The sequence below is a fragment of the Manacus candei genome, unplaced genomic scaffold (genome assembly GCF_025592945.1).
Source record: "Manacus candei isolate 608988 ecotype Guabito, Panama unplaced genomic scaffold, ASM2559294v1 h1tg000056l, whole genome shotgun sequence".
Classification (NCBI taxonomy): Eukaryota; Metazoa; Chordata; class Aves; order Passeriformes; family Pipridae; genus Manacus; species Manacus candei.
In genome coordinates, this window is record NW_026138104.1 from 6,483,948 (window position 1) to 6,501,098 (window position 17,151).

A 17,151-nucleotide genomic window follows, 5' to 3' on the forward strand; every position below is an offset into this window, starting at 1 on the left:
TACTTACATAACATATGAATTGACAACTTTGGAACTGCAGTGATATATGTCATGCCATCAATCAATGCACTTGCATAAAACAGAATATGGAAATCCTATTACCAAGAATTTTCTTCAGCCTCTAGTAATGCTTCATAATACCATAGAAGCCACACCATTTGTTGTGATGTTCATTCGTGGTAAGGTTCTTACAGGGCAATGGCAAGAGGTAAAATTCTATGTCACCCATTTACAATAAACTACAGTCTTCTTAGTGCATTTATCTCATTTTTTTCAGTGCAGACCAGGAGTGCATGTACAAAGCAAACTTCATCATTGTACCTACTGTCTGCATATCATGAAACAGTCCTACAGTGGATGAACAGGATCCCTTTGGGATAGAATAGACCTGTAAGATGTGAAACCAGGAGCACAAACACCACGCTTCAACACAAACAGGCACTGAGTCCATGCATCCAGCCTGGAATTAGTTCAACAACAACAAAAAAAAAATCTCTGAAATGCAAACAGTATAGACACCAATTCCTCAGCACCAAACATTGCATTCTACAGACACAACCCTGTCAGATCCTACTACTTGACACAGTAGCTCCTCTGTTCCAGCATTCCTGAAAGAAGTCTATTAGCCCAATACATCCACCTCATCTAGAGAGGTTGTGGCTTCCCACAGCCAAAGAAATCCAACTTCTTGGTTTTCTTGCCTTGCACTTTCTTGGAGTTGCTAACATAGCAACACCTCAGAGGCTGTCAGACCAAAATCAGGTTTTGTACACACAGTTATGACTTTGTGCTGCAGCATCATCTAACAAATGCATCATCTTGCAATGACAGGGATATAACACTTAGTTAACAGTAAAGCCACACAAACAGATTAGAGCCTGCTTCAAAATAAATATCATACCACAAGGAAGGCATAAGCCAATACTGAGGAAAATATCTCTTTCAACATTTTTCAGGGGTTATATGTTTATTCACAGTGTTGGCCAGCAAGTCCCAGTCATGTTAATTCTCCCTCAGGAATCTGAGGTGTCAGGGTCTCTTTTGCTGCCTCAGAAGTACTCAGGGAAACTTTCTCTGTTTGCCTCCATACACTGCACAGGCCTAGCAGAACTTTCAATATCCATTCCCTTATCTGATTACCAGTGGAAGCCAAAGCCTTATTCAGACATTCCTTGGTCCTGACTGACACATGACACACTGCTCCATGCAGGTCAATTCCGGCCACACAGTTCATGCATTTTAACACATCTTCACAAGCAACATTTCCTAATAATTTCTTGATTGGATCCCCTGTATCCAAGAACTGTACCACAAAGTTTCAAAAGACATTCAGAGGCCTGTAGTGCCTTCCTTGCTGCAAGCACAAAAGACTGGAGGAGCAGGTCATTCCCCTGAAGCCATATTAACAAGTTATAATCAAAAGCATATTTTGGGAAGGAGATCCATAGATTCAACTGATGCCAAGTTGATTCATCCAGAGAGTATCATATTTATGAAGGTATCAGCTACTGAAAGCTGTAAAAGATGATAAAATTAACTTGACCAGTTTCTTTGTCCACTATACAAGATGGTAGCTCCTCAGATCTTCCTAGAATTTTTCTAAGAAGTTGACATCAGATTTGTATGTTCACATTCTCAGGTAACAGGGTCATCATATTACTGAGTCTGCATAGCCTCTGGATTAATTGTGTTGCTTTAACTGAGTTTTTAGATGAACACTATTTGGTCCTGATCCCCTTGTCAATTTGAAATTGGCTATATTGAAGTGATTACTGAAATGATTATTACATCTGACCTGTCAAGAGTTTATGGTTCTATTTTCTTCAGTAACCACCTGAAGAAAAGCATAGGGAAATGTAACCTTTTTCTCAAGCCAAAGGTTATCTTATCTTCCCATTCTGCTAGGTCAAACTTCTTGAGAACAGCAATGTTTTAAATGAGCCATTTAATTTAATCACATCATCAACTTAAGAACCAGCAAAAAAAGGGAAGGTAGAGCAATTCCCACATCATTCAGAACAGCAATAGTAACAACATAACAATGCAACACTTTTTCTTATGCTATGTTACTACTAGGCCAGATAAAAAACACAAATGGATAGATTGTGTCCTTGTACAAAAATCAGATATTTCTTAATCTAGGTGCTCAGACCTAACACTTGGGCGTTGGACAAGATGGGCCCTTTCAACCTCGACTGTTCTGTGAGCATTTGTAGATTCCTCAGCCAACCCCTCCTTGAAGTCACCACTACAGTCAGTTACTTAACAGCCAAGACAGTCACAATCTTACTCTTCCTTTGTCATCCCACATTCACAATCACAGCAAAAATCGCTTCCATTACATCATCATCTATCTCTGCCATTGATCTCAGAAAATACTGCAGCAGCTCCAGCCTAACACCCCAGCAGAGCTGGATGAGTTACTTGGCAATGCCAGGAGGCTTTCACAAGGCCCTTGAAATGACAAAACACAAACCCCATACTGTTGCAGCAATAGCGCAGAAATGAAACCAAAAATCAAAATTTCTCTCCAATCTGAGTGAAAAATCCATCAGACAGAGGCTTCATCAAAGCAAGCTTGAGAGCTACAGGACTTCCCACAATGCCTTTTGCAGTTTATGAGTTGAGGTCAATATCAGCTTCTGACATTGCGTATGAGTTCAACAAGCAGTCAGTGCCACAACTCTCCCATCAAAACCTAAGCTGCTTTAATGCCTTAAGGAAGCATTGAGTCATTCCCTGTATTTTTTTCAAAACATGAGATGACACATTTAGAAAAAATCTGGCAGCCCTGTGTCTGCTAACAAACACAGTTGAGCATCCGTGTTTCAGACGTAGAAGTTACATCCTGCATAAAGAAGCAGCACTCCCTTCCCCCAGAAGTATGTGAAGGAAGAAGGAATTATGAGGACATGATACAAGGGAATGAAATAGGAACAGGTGGGGGATGGGATAAGCAAGCTTTAATGAATGGAGGATAATTAAACAGTCCAAAGGCATGGCCACAAAGGCTATTGTCACACACACTGTCTCTCTTGTACTAAAATGCCAAGAAAACCACCTAAGCACAGGGAATAAAATCACTGGCACCAGAACAACAAAAAGTGCATTCTAGTCAAAAGCATTCCAGCTGAAACAATAATGACATAAACCATAATATTAACAAATAGCAGAAAATCTGAAGAAACATGCAAACAGCACATTGAAACATTATGGTAAAAGGCCCATAACCGTATGGTTAAGACACGTAAGGCAGGATAGAGCACACCTGAGATTTGGGCACTTCCTTCAACCCCATCACAAGACCAGTTACCCTTCTCATGGAAACTCAAACAGCTGCAGCTGCCTATCACTGCAAATCAAAATCCCACTCCAGGATCTTGTTGGAAGTTTCAGGTATATCTGGAGAAGCAAGCAGCAGGAACAAGGATACAGAGTGAAAGAACCTCTACGCCTATACAGCATCTTCCAATGCTTACAAATTCCTGTTGAAGCTCAGCTTCAACACTGTGTCCTGCATTACAGGACTCACAGGTCTATTCCACTGCATGTGCAAAGCATCCCACATTACATACACTTCCAGGCTATAATGACATTATGAGTGACTACTGTACACTTTTAACAAACAAAGCTTTATTTCATTTGTGTTGGACTTCCACCACCTTTTTTCTTGCTTGCACTTTACAAGTCATATAAGTTCTCCTTTATGATTAGAAGTGTGAACTAGCAGAATATTTGCTTGCTAAAATTAATATATTTTGCTAAACACACAACACAAGGTACAGATTTGGCCCTAGAAAACAGGATTGTAGAAGATGTTAAGAAAGAGTTGCATACCAGATCTGAACATCACTAACTGGAACACACAAAGTTTTGGGTCCCTCCATTAACTAACACTAAAATTGTCTTTGAGAAATTAACATCTAGATTTTTACACTTGTGAAAGTGAAACTTGGGTAGCAGCGTTTGCTGTGCTACATATATATATGATGGTATACACAGTATTCCATAGTATTTAACACTGGTGCTTAAGAAGGAGTAAAGGAAAGAAAGAGATGAAACCAAGTCAGGATCCCTCAACTATCATTAACAACCACAGCCAGTATTTTCCAAAACCAGACCCTTAGATATTGCAGACACCTTCCCTCTCTCTATAGAGACAGCCCTAATGAAAAGCACCTGAAAATACAGCCATTATTCTCAAAAACTACAAGAACTACATTAGAATAAACTTCAAGGTTGTCAGGGAAGGAATTCGAATAGAAAGATCACTCACCAGAATGTAGCACTGAAGAGAATGTACTAGGCACACAGAATGTACTAGGAGACAATGAAAAGATGTCTTTTGGGGACTCTGGGTGAAGTAACAGATTATAGAAAATGGTATATTTCATTATTGAGGAGAGGAACACTGACTGGAATAAAGAGTAAAAAAAATTAAGATGCAGGAGGAGATATTAAGCAAGGTCACACAATGAGACCTTCTAGAGAGAAGGCATCATGCAGGAGCCAGGACAAGTGATACAAGTAAAACATGCCAAGTGTCAGCAAAACTAGCAAGTGCATCTAAAATATACACAAGAACCACGGGATAAAAGTGTTTCTAACAGGAGTTCCTGTCTTGACTACACTGACACGAAAATTCGCCGAAGGTGTGTAATAAATAGTTTAAGATAATCTTAGGTGTTAGTTACCAAAGAGAGGTGAAAGCCATGCACAATAATCAAGATACACGGCAAGTAAATAAATGTAACAATCTACAAGCCACTACCATAGCAAAGGATCACAATCTACCACATGGCACCCGTGAGAGAAAACATGAGCCACACCACCTGGCAATACACAATCTGAAGAAGATAAGAAACCAGCAGCTATACAGAATGAGGGAAAAGTGAAAAACAACCATACTGACAATATGTATGGGAAGTGGAAGAAGCCCAGAAGCTACTTCTGTCTGTCTGTAGATGCATTTGGAGAAAAAGAGATATATTCAGAAGAGCAACAGGCAGTAGAACACACAAAGGTACAGCTGGAGAGGGAGTGCTGATTTATGGTGGGGCCAGAAGGATAAGAAACAGAGCAGTACCTGAAAGAGAGCAGAGCCCCCGCGGTGGGAGGGAAGAGCGACAGAAGCGCTGCCCCGAGCCTCGGGAGCCGGGGCTGGGGGCCCCGGGCAGGGTGCGGGTGGCAGCGCCAGGCGAGCAGGCGAGGGGCCGGCGGCGTACCCGGGGCTCAGGGGGAGCCGGGCGGCCGTGCCGGGGATCGCGGCGGCGGTGACCGGCGGGAGCCGCGGAACGGGCCAGGGCAGGGGGCGGCGGGGGGCGGGCTCGGTCCCTCGCTCACCTGCTGAACCCCCAGAAAGTCGTAGAAGTTCCGCGGCACCTCTTCCACCAGGTCGAAGAGCTCCAGGTCGCCGCTGTCCCAGGCGCGGGCGCGGGGCGCCAGCAGCGCCAGCAGCGCCAGGAGCGGCAGCAGCCGCGGGCGCGGTGCGGGCCGCGTGCGGGCCATGACGCCGCCGGCGGTGTCGGCACCGGAGCGGCGCCGGAGCGGGGACTCGCCCAGGACGCTGCGCGCAGGCCGCGCTCGCCGCGGCAGCCGCTCCGCACTGAGGGGACGCGCCAGGCCCGGCCCGGCCCCGGCAGCGGCGGCTCCGCGGGGGGGGAGGGGGCTCCCCTCGCAGCCAATCGCCGCCTCCGCTGTCCGTGACGTCACGCAGCCCGGCAACCGCCGGCGCTCGCGCAGTGGAGGGGCCGCGGGGGGAGGGGGAAGGGCGCCCCGGGCACGAGCCCTGTGCGCGCGGACGCCCCGCCTTCCCCCCCGCGCGCCGCGCCGCCTGCCGGCCCTTCCCCCCCCCGCGCCATTCCAGACGGGAGAGCCGGGAGAGCCGGGAGAGCCGGGGGGGAATGTCGAGAGAGCCGGCAGGGATCTGGAGAGCCGGGCGGGAATGTCGGGAGAGCCGGCAGGGATCGGGAGAGCCGAGCTAGGCCCGGCCCGCTGCCCACTGCGGGCGGAGAGCGCCGGGCACCGAGCGGCGCCCGTGTGAGCCCGGTGCCCGTGGGGCTGCGGGGACCCCGCGCTCCAAATCGTGTCTCGGTTTTCTGTCCTTTATTAACTCCCGAGGTGTGGATTTGATTATTGTAACCTGTTCTACCCTAAAATCGCTCCAGCGTATTGTCGGTGTCAGCCCGATTTTTCAGCTGGTTTTCCCCGGACCTTTCGTTCTTTCCTCGCTTAAATTAATATGAAATGTTTCACGTTGAACGTTAGATGAGAAATTAGATGGGAACTTAATGGATGAACAATACAAATTATCAGCATTAAATCACTTTTCTCTGGCACGGTAAGACTCCTTGGCACACCCCATCTGTTTTGTCTCTCTCTTAGCTAGGCCTGGTTAGTAACTCACTATGGGAATCTTCTAAGAAAAGATGGATTCGCTCATCCCAAAAATATCCATGAACTAAATCGAGTTCAGAAAGTAGTTTTACAATTAAAAAAAAAAAATCTCAAATGCCAATCTTGTCTGTGCCTGAATTCACCTAAGAGGAGCTGGGCACCATTTACAGAATCACTGTACAGTAGAGCACTGCCTTGGATACTCCATGGGAATAGCAAGATGTGGCTTTGAAATACACTGATTAATTCAGAGTAAGGACTTGAACCAACATAACCATTATCAATTTTCCAACTCATAAAGTATAGAGTAGTCTTAGATATTCTCTTCTATTGAAACCGTTCCCTTTTGTATAAACTATTTAAATATTAATTAGATTGATATTTAAACTCATGTTTCCATATCCCATATGCATGCCCACTGGGCTTTTAGGATCACAATTCTGCCTCCGGCTCTGCTTTCTGAAAAGACACCTAAACCCATTTGCCAGGAAATATAATTTAGCCAACAGTGTCTTATGTAGACCCCTTTTAATTCACCCTTCTTAAAAAGGAGCACCTAACTGTTAATTCTGATCATCTTAAAAAATGTTCCTCCCACTTGATCATAAGGGCAAAAAAATAATCCTTTTCTAGAGAATGACAGAGTACAGAGAAAGTCATGGTCTAGTTAATTTATCATCTGCTTTGTTTGGCTGTAGTAAGTGAACCTGCTATAGAAAGGTTTCTTCCCACATCCTTATTTTCTTAATGTGTTCTGTTTTGCACACCAGTATCCAGAGCATAAATTTGTTGACTGGTATATTTACATTCTCCTTGCATTCAAGCCTCAGGCTTTATTGTAGAAAAATACCAGCTTTGGATTCAAACAGTTACCTACTCATTAGGTTGTAGAACAAAGTTTAAAGATGCAAAGTACCCTCAGAAACCCTCAGGGGCATATGAAGAGTTCAATAAAGTAGTGGTATTTTTAAACCAGGTGAAAGAATTTTTAAAATGTGAGATTAACCCTAACTTCATTCCCCTTAATAAATGTTTCCAAATTCTCCTTTCTTTCTGACTAATTCTGTATTTTCCATATCTACTTCCCCTTGCCTCATTATCTTATAAGCCTCCTTAGTTAAGCTAATCTAATGCAATGATCAACCTTGAAGAGAAGCATTTGTTATTTTTCACCTTGATCTTATTTTTCATCATTTGGTATTTGTTATGAAAAATGACCCCTTTCAAAATCCACCTCTGGCTGCTCTTGCTGAAACTGTTAAAATAGCCTTCAAAAAACCTGATAAAAGCAGGGCACCTATTCCATTCCACTGAGACTAGGAACAACTGTCCACCAATTGCAGGTGGCTTGTGGCATCAATCCTTCTGAGAACACAGCAGATGATAGCCATTTTGAAAGAAATTCCTCTGAATTCTTCAGATAAATTACGGTTTCTTTCAGTCAAGAGGAATGAGAATTTAGAAAGAATAATAGGAGAAAAAAATGCAGTAATAATAACAGGATTATGATTATTTAAAACACATATTTAAGATATTTCTTACATTTAAGTAAACATAGTTAAATTATCCCAACCGGTTTTAACAAGGGGAGAAATTTAAATACTTATTTTTATTCCGCTCCTTAAATCATTAGAACAGAAGGCCTAATACTGCATGGAACAATTCTAAAAAGGATTTTTTAAAAATTCTATGAGTTTCTCTAAACTATGACATTAGTTTAAATGTTTCCATTAAATTTGTTCTGTACTCCAAGCGTAAATACTGAAATTTTGTGAAGAAAATGCTAAAAATGCTATTAAAAAGCTGTAAGCACCACCACAATAATGACATATTATTATCTTTTCATTCTTCTGTTTTCTTCTTCATGATGGTGAGTCATTAGAGTCCTTCCCCCTTCTCCAACACTTCAATTAATCCAAGTTACACTAGGCTTCCCCAACATAAAATAGTTAAATTATAAGTCAGTTCTCTCTCCTGGCTTCAGAGAAAGACTTAAAATATAAAAAAAAGGTAATCAAATTCAGCAGTGCTTGGCTTTGCTATGAGCCTGCAACAATACAGGTGAGAAATTCCCAGTGACAAGTGCAATGACTGGTGAATTGGGTGACCAGTGAGGACAACTTAAATCTCAATACCTGGCACAAAGGTAGAGGATTACTCATGGCTTTTTCATCACTGTCTAAAACTACTCCTGTTGGGAGGTATTAGTTGTTGTTTTTTTTTTCCTGTGGCTCAGACATGACATTTAAATGGCTAGAGGATCAGAGAAATGTTTTAAATCCTGTATGTAGTCCCTGCAGCTGGGACAGCTCCTTTAATTTAAGAATATGAAGAACTATGAAGGCAGGGATGGCATTTTCCTTCTGTGCTCCAAGTTCATCTGCACACGCAGGCAGGTGTCACTGAAATCAGGTCCACTTGGCCACGCAGCTCTACTTTACAAACCGTAAGGGAAAGAAGCATATACAGAAATAATTTGTTTAAATAAATCTCTGTTCTGACGCTAATTGACAGTAGCACCCAAGGCCCGAGGCATGAACCAGTTATTATTAGCGTTTTTAACAGCACTGAAAGACCAACATGCTTCATAAGCCCAGCAGGATTCACACGATCATATTCTGAATGGCTAAACAGCCTGCGATTTCGGTGTCTCAAATGAATAGCAGACGTCTAGGGGAAAGAGCTTATTAAGGGACTACCCCTTTTCTTCCGAAAGATAAAGCCTTATCTCGAGCAATTCAAGAGCCTGACTGCTCTGCAGTCTATTCCAGTTTTCTATTCCGGCAGTTTAGTTTAGGTGCTCGGCGTGGGTTTGTACAGTATCAGTAGTTCTCTCTCCTAACAAAGCTGGCTTAAGAGTTTCCTGCGCCCTCCCCCCAGCCCAGGCGTTCGTTCCCACCTCTGAGCCACCGTTCTCTGCCTCCTCAGCTGTGCTAATTCGACTCTTTGTGGGCCACATTATAAATCAAATGACTGAAATGATCCAGGTTGGGGGGTTTTTTTGTTTTGGTTTTGGTTTTTTCTTTCCTTTTTTTTTTTTTTTTTTTTAAGGCTACTTGCACACGCACAGAAAAACTCAGATGTGTTTCACTGAGCCAAGTTACATCACAACCCACAAACAGCTGCACTCGCACAGTCCAGGGGACAGCGAACCCCGATGAGGGAGCAAGAACAAGAGGGGCAGAGCAGGCAGGAAACTGGCCGATTTAAACTGGCTTTCCCACTGGAAAAAAAAAAAAAAAAACCAAACCCTTTGTATAACTAGACCCGGAGAGCTGAAGGAAAGCTGTTTCCCAAGCAGTGCGAGGCTGAGCGGAGCGGAGGGAGGAATTGTTTCACAGCTGGCAGGAACGTTTGAAGACTCGCACCGGAAGAGAAGGTTCTCCTGCCAAAGCGGCGAGGAAGCAGTAACCTCGCTCCGAGGAGTCCTGTAGCGCTCCATCTCGATAGGCAAGTGGTCTGGTTATTGCCGTTTTAAGGGATTTTTTTTCTAAAGTCAGATCATCTTGCAAATGCAGTTTAGCGTTTAGCCACGCAAACAGACGAGTGGAGATCGGGGGAAGGAAACATCCAGCGTGGCAATGGGAAAAGAAGGGGGGGCAGGACCGCTTTATAGCGACCCTGCCCACTGGAAGATTTGTAAGGAATATGCCGTTTGTGTAGATCAGCTCTTACCTTAGGCCAGACATAAGTCAAAGTAATGTGAAAGAGATGTGGAAATGGAAAAAGAAGCAAAAGCAACAGAACTAAAAACAGAAAGCCATTACAGTCCATCAGACATGAAAGAATATTATTTAGGAAATAGCTCATTCGTGCCTGGTCTGGCCAGCTCAGTCGTCTCCTTTAGCTACATTACTCCTTTTTGTTCCCCGTTTTTTTCATGTTACATCGTTAGTGCCAAAACCCAAACGATCCCTGCCTGCTGAGCATGCCATACGCTTGATGCTGTTTTCCAAACTGAAAAAACTACCTGAAGCCACATTACTATCATACGAGATGACTCACAGAGTGTAGCATAGGAAAAGAGGGTTGGTTTTAAGAATATCAGCCATATCCTACTAGTATAAAGCTAGCATATGAAAGCCCTAATAAATGGTCTTTTTCCAGCATAAATGTATAGTGTTTTGCTACATGGCATGACAATAGACTGTCATTAAATTTCAGTATGTATTTACCTGAAGAACATCAACATGGGGAAGCATTGTCTTAGGCAGACATTTTGGAGGCACAAGAATTGAAAAACAAAACAAAATCAGTGATTAGAAGGCTTATGCCATCTTTTTAAACAACATATTCTCGACACCTTTCAAAATAGTCTGTGGTTTAAATTGCAAGTGGATGATTTCCAATGTCAGTTTTGTTATTACTATTCCGAGAATGACATCCTGGTAGTCTGTTCACATATGAAGCATACCCAAGCTGAAGACCTCTAAACAACTTTTAGAAATATGTACAGCTCTTTTAAAATTTTCAGCCAGGGAATGTTGCTGTTCAGATGACTATAATTCCCATAGGCCATTTCCAGTAAGAACACTGGAAATCAGGGATTCTCAAGACTACACTACATTCTCAACATATTTGTGTTAACCCTCCCAAGAAAAGAAAAGTAAGAAACATGATTTTGAAATCTTGAAGGTCTCATACAGTTTTCAGACTACTTTTGTTCTATTCTGCAATGACTATCAAAGATTGATGGAGCTTGCTCATAATAGGATTTTTCCTAATTATGTTTGATGCATTAAGTGTTGCTTAGCAGCTTATTATTACTTGTATTCCATGAAGCAATTAGTATTTCTTTTTCATTTCAGGTAAATTTTCCTAAAAATGTTTTGTAATATTTTTCAAAATTTATTCACCACCAGGGGGCAAAGAACTATTTCTCCAGAGGGAACATTTTATATCAGTTTCATAGATGCATGACCCTTCCAAGGGCCTTTTCTACTTCACAATAATTGCAGATGTGATTAAAAACAAAAAGTCTGCAGACCTAAAAATACACCAGAGGGATATCTTAACCATTTTTTTCCAACTGAGTGCTCTAACGTTAAGACAGTAGTTGGGAGAGAGAGAAAGCTGGAGGACCATGAAGAGGTGGTACAAGATGGCTGCGATGTGAGAGCTGCTTCGGTCCTCTGCGCGTGCGTTTGTTCCGTGCCTCTGTCAGTCACAGCTGTGCTTGTCTGGTGCAGAAAAAATGACAACCACCTATCCACTAAACCAGATAACAAGAGCAACTCAGCATTGCAACCAGTATTCTAACACTTATCACAGAATCACAGAATCACTCTATTTCAGCTGATTTTAATTCTCTGCACAATGCCGTCAGTGCTGTGTTGTTCCTGCTTGGTCCCTCCTTCTGTTTGTTGCTTTGCCACAGAGGAGCTGATGTTAGGAATAATTAAAAAAAAAAAAAGAATTTGATTTTGCAAATGAAAAGAACAAGTTTAAATATCACCAGAGAATTTGCTATTGTTATGAAGATCATGCAATTCCATTTGTCAGTACGTAACATTCATCTCCCATTTATTAATGTGGTAGGTATATATGTTTGTGACATTTGTTAGGGCACACTCCTGAGAAAGGAACATGCTAGCACCGTGAAATACTGTAGAAGAGAAAGAGAATCAGACAAATCCAAAACGAAAATTACATCACCATAAAATAAACTAATATATAACTATGACCATGCACAGAGAAACCGTGCAACCAGCAGCACAACATGCCAACAGTACAACAGAAGAGCCTGTTACAGCAAACATATGTAGGAATTAATCATGGACAGCATTTGGTTTGTGGGATATCTTTTCAATAAAATAACTGAATCCATTCAGAGAGGGAACTGAAAGCTATGATTGATGAGCATAGAATACACTATTTACTCAAAACTGCTGTTTCTGTGCCATAGATTTTTTTTTTGATGGTAAATTACTGTCCTGTTCAAAATTGAGGGTAATACTTTGAAATTTGCTCAGGATGTTAAAAATATTTTCTTTATAAAATAAATTTAAAGTTATATAGTTTTCACGTCAGGCTTGCATTAACAAAGTAGTCAGATTGTGATTATAGAGTGCAAAACCAGCAGAACTAACTAAACATATGAAAACCATCAACATGATGTATGTGTACATGAGTCTTTCTAACAAAGATCCTGTAAAAATTCTTCAAATTCCATTTTAAATTTAACAATGTGCTTAATTGTGATTTGAAAAAAAAAAATCATAGAATTCTCATTCACAAAATTCCAGTCTATACAGATACCAAAAAGAAATTCCTAGGAAGACCAGTTTGGATTGGATAATCACAACTACACAGCAAAAACGTACATAGCTAGAAATCAATATAAAGAAATGAGGTTTGATTATTCTGTGATTATATTTACCAAAAGGGCACCTTTGAAATCCCACCGACAGCTACAAATGCGAATACATGTCTGCTAAAATAAGCATTATAGCGTCTGATATAGCTTTTCTTACATTTATATGATATCAAGTAGACATATATTTGCTCCTTGCAGTCACTTGCTTTTATTAAATTAAAAGTTTGGTGTTAAACATGTCACAGTATCTTGCTGTTGGTTGATTATATTTGAATTTTCTTCAAAGCATAACATAAATGGCCAAAATCCTACCTCTACCTTCACAGTTGTGACTGTACATGTTTGCTCTCAAGGAATATATTTCAGAAAATAGAGCAGTGCATTTATATTACAAGTGCAAAACGTTATTTTCAGAAAAACAAATTACTGTCCAAAGCACTTTCTTTGAGAAAATTCTGCAATATAATTTCTCACAAAATCCCCTTAGCCAGTACAATCTCTCCATAACTAACCTCTCCAGTAAGTAGTCTTTAACAGAGCTTTAAAAGCTCTCAGCAACGTGGGGGTTTTGTTGTTGTTGCTGCTACATTTTGTTGTGGTGTGAATTTCACGCACTGCATCACAGACTAAAACAATAGAAAAAGAAAAATCAAGATTTCTCGTACAAAGAACCTGTCATTGAAGACAGAAGGTGCTCTCAACATGAAGAACCCAAATGGTCCAGATCTTATAAGTGAATCACCTCTGGAGTTCTCTTGAAGCAATGCATTTTTAGACAAAGCATGACTGCTGTGAATAGTCATTTACAGTCCCTTAAATATTTTTTCTGTAAAATATTTTACTTTTAAATTCTAAAATCCAAATAACTTGCTGCTTACTTATTTTCAGAATCAGTGTAGTCCTTGTAAAAATAGTTCATGTTCTGTCTATGCCCTTTAATCACTTTTTCTTTCTCCTGTATTTGCATTCTCTCTCACCTCCCCTGTGTCTAGTGTATTGTGCTACCAAATAAATATTAAATATATTGTACTCATTTAGTTCTTCTTAAATAGGCATTCAATTCACATAACAAATACTTCTTGTGTGGGCAAATATTAGACAAGGAATATGTAATATAGAGTATTATTTACCAAAATATATTTAATTAATTCTATCAAGTGAGAGGTATAAATATTGACTTCTTCCCCACGTGGCATATACAGGAAGAAATCACTTAGTGAATGCTCCAGGTACCTATTCTCTGGCAGGCTGAGAAGGTGGTTTGGGGAGCACAGTGGTATTACCTGGATCCACTTTTACGGGAATCACACTAATGAGTCATACTTTCAACACAAAGTAGCAAAAAGTTACAGGACAAAAAAAGACTATTTAGTAGCTTGTCAATAGCATGGCAATCTCCCAAAATCAAAACTATCTGTGAAAACTGGGAAAGGCAATGGCCTTTAATAGATGTGCTAATGAATGTGATTAGTTAAATCCACTGTTTCACTTGCGTTGCAGAGGCCAAACAAATATTCTCTTCTTTTTTGACCAATAATGCAAGTTCTAAAAGTCTCTTATATACTGCAGATACTAAGGAATTTGGTGTCGAAGTCCTTTGCATGGCTTTAGGATATCTTTAAATACAAATATTTATGTCAAACAACAGCCCTCTTGTCCTTATTCCATTTCTACCAGATTTGCTTTTATAGTCAAATTCTATTTTTCAGCTTTATTTTTGTTGAAAAATATTTTTAAAACAGTAAACAAACACCAGACTGGCAGAATTTTAATCAGTGCTAGATCAAAGTGCTGTTATCTCTGTCTACAAGCCAGCAAAGGACTCCATTATATCACTTAAGCCCCATTTAAGCTGAGTAGGTGATTTATTCTTGAGCATGTTAGAGGAAAGGGCAGAAGGAATCCCCTCCGCAGTACCTCCTGCTGGGTGCAGGCTGCTCTCCCACAACTCATATGTCAGTGACAGATAATTTATGTGCCACCAGGCATCAGTGACTGTGGTCCTATCAAACCCAGGGCTAGAGATGGTCAGTGTAAAGCCAGGAGGGTCCCAGCTGACTGCAGGGCATGTGCACACTCTTGTGTAGGCACAGCAAATCACGCATGTGGCGGATGAAGGAGGCAAACTGAGCTGTAGTGGTGGGGCTGATTGCTGTCAACATGCAGGAGAGCCTTGGCACCTGCCCCTCCCTGTTGGCCTGCAGAGAGCTTCTAATTGCACAGGGAACTGCCATTCTGCCTGCCCTTCAGTCTTAGAGACCACCAGCATCTCCCTGCAGCTGTGCAGCCCCTTCCTGACACCTTCCTCCGCTGCTTTGTGTGGCCTCCTCTCCCTCCCGCTCCCCATCCACCCCAGCCTCTCTGAATTCCCCAGCTGCTGCTCAGCCCAGCATCTGCACCAACCTCAGCCTCCTGTGGAGGAGGCACCTGGACATATTTTTGTCCTCTGTCACCACATACACGTGCAGAGCAGCACCCAGAGCTGGTGCCCCTCTTGCTTCCTCCTGTTATGTGCCAATGGCCACTCCTGCTGACTTTTCTGGGAGAAAAAACCTGATTTAGGCCATGCAGCTTGGGAACAAGTGTTTGGTAACCTTCCAAAGGCTAGTCATAATGGACAAGTTCTAGCCAAAAGTCCTACATTACCACCCAACTTTCCTTTAACAAGGTAGCTTTTCCTTTAAAGTTCTGGACTTCGGGGCAAAACCACTCTGTTTTGTCACTAGATCCAGCTAAGAATGGATTGAGTACTCTGGCCATGAAAAACAAGCCAAAGCATGTCAGTGGAGCAGGAGATGTGTCTATGATCACCTGCCCTCTGCATGGCTGACAGAGATGAAGAAGAACCTTCCAGATGCTGTAGCTCATGGCAGGTAAAGGAATAATCCCATCCTAGTATATTTCTGAAATTTGACATTGAAGAATGCAGTTCATTGAAACACAAGAGGTAAAAAATAATCAGGTTTTCTGCTTAAAACAATTAACTGCAGGTTTTTTTCATCTCAGTTTTGATTTTGAATAATTTTTACTTATCCCTTGGGTGCATTTGTGACTGTTAGCATTGTCTGGTTTCCCAGGAGTATTAAAAAATGTAACCTAGGACTTTCTGCAATTATAAGCAAGCTAACTTGCCACAGCTGTGCCCCATGTTCGGGCCCAGTAGCAGACTCTGCCCCCATTCTCTGCACTACTTCTCCTGTTCCCACTGGGCACAGGACTAAAATTCACCAAAATGGCAGCACTTCCATAACTGCAGCACTTCCCATGTATGCCAAAATCTTTGTGGTCCTTTTACAGTACAGGAATATTGAAAACAAAGCTGATCTGGAAAGAGGCAAGAGTACAGCAATGGGTCCCTCCTGAGCTAGAATTTCTGTGTGTCTTTATAGAAAATGTTAAATACTGTTGTAATCAGTGTTCTAAAATTTCACTCCATGGCTCACAGTTGAAGATAATAATCTGTTAATTTACATTGAAAAACATATTTGTCTCACGGAAAAGAATATTTGGCAAACATTTAGTAATAGTATTTACAGGACAAATATTCATTTAGCTTAAAGGTGCATAAAAATCAGGAGCTGGACTTCATGATCCTGATGAGTCCCTTCCAACTCAGCATATTCTATGATTCTATGACAACCAGACACACTGTCTCTTCCATATTAAAAACTGTACAAAATAGCAATAGCAGTCAAGGTAAACTGTAAATGGTGGTCAAAATACTCTCCTGACTATCATTTAGTTATCATGTGGGTGATTCTGCCACTCTTTTACCCAGATGTTTGAAGGCTGTCTCCTGAAACTGCACCCCACTCCAGAAAATCTTGGATAGGCCATCAATCTACATGCCTGTTAATAGAGTGATCTCAACCTAAAAGGAAAGGAATCAAACTGGTCAGTTTAAGTGTCTAAATTGCCTTTAGCCATCAGCTCTCTCAGCCAGAGAGCTGTAATTACCATGAAACACCCAGGGAGGCACTTACCATTGTTGCTTTCTTTTTGTACTTCTCTGTTATATTTGGAGTTATGACAGATGATACTACAGTTACTATAAAGTCGTATTTCCCAAGGGAAAAGACTCTTCACAAACTATTGTCTTTCTGTCTGTTTTCATTTTTGCCAGCAAGTGACCAAAATGTTCGTTAGAAGGAGAAAGAAGCAGCATAAAGATTTATTTTGGAAAAAAGATTTTGTAGCTGAGGAATGAGCAAATTGAATCTTATTGTTTTCTGGTTACAATTTGCCTTTTCACAGTAAGTGAAACAAAATGGTGGTTTCTCAGCTATGATGATTTTAGAAATATAGTATTTAATTAAGTCTCTTCTATAGCAAAGTATTGTACCTGCATTCTTTGTGCTTCTTGTAGATCTGAGGCTTGCCAAGTTTCACTCAATTAGAAGGAGATCAGTCATCCCAGAACTGAAAGCAGTTTTCTGGAA

General features: G+C 41.4%; 1 protein-coding gene across 1 annotated transcript in view; it reads right to left on the reverse strand.

Annotated features, from left to right (window-relative positions):
• The window catches only part of DNAJC1 (DnaJ heat shock protein family (Hsp40) member C1), a 106,462-nt gene extending 100,839 nt beyond the window's left edge, over positions 1 to 5,623 (reverse strand). Inside the window, exon 1 of the mRNA XM_051802443.1 lies at positions 5,344 to 5,623. Within this exon, the coding sequence (XP_051658403.1) occupies positions 5,344 to 5,508 (165 nt within the window). The 5' untranslated portion in view covers positions 5,509 to 5,623. The remainder of the gene's footprint in view (positions 1 to 5,343) is intronic.
• Positions 5,624 to 17,151: the final 11,528 nt, after the last annotated feature.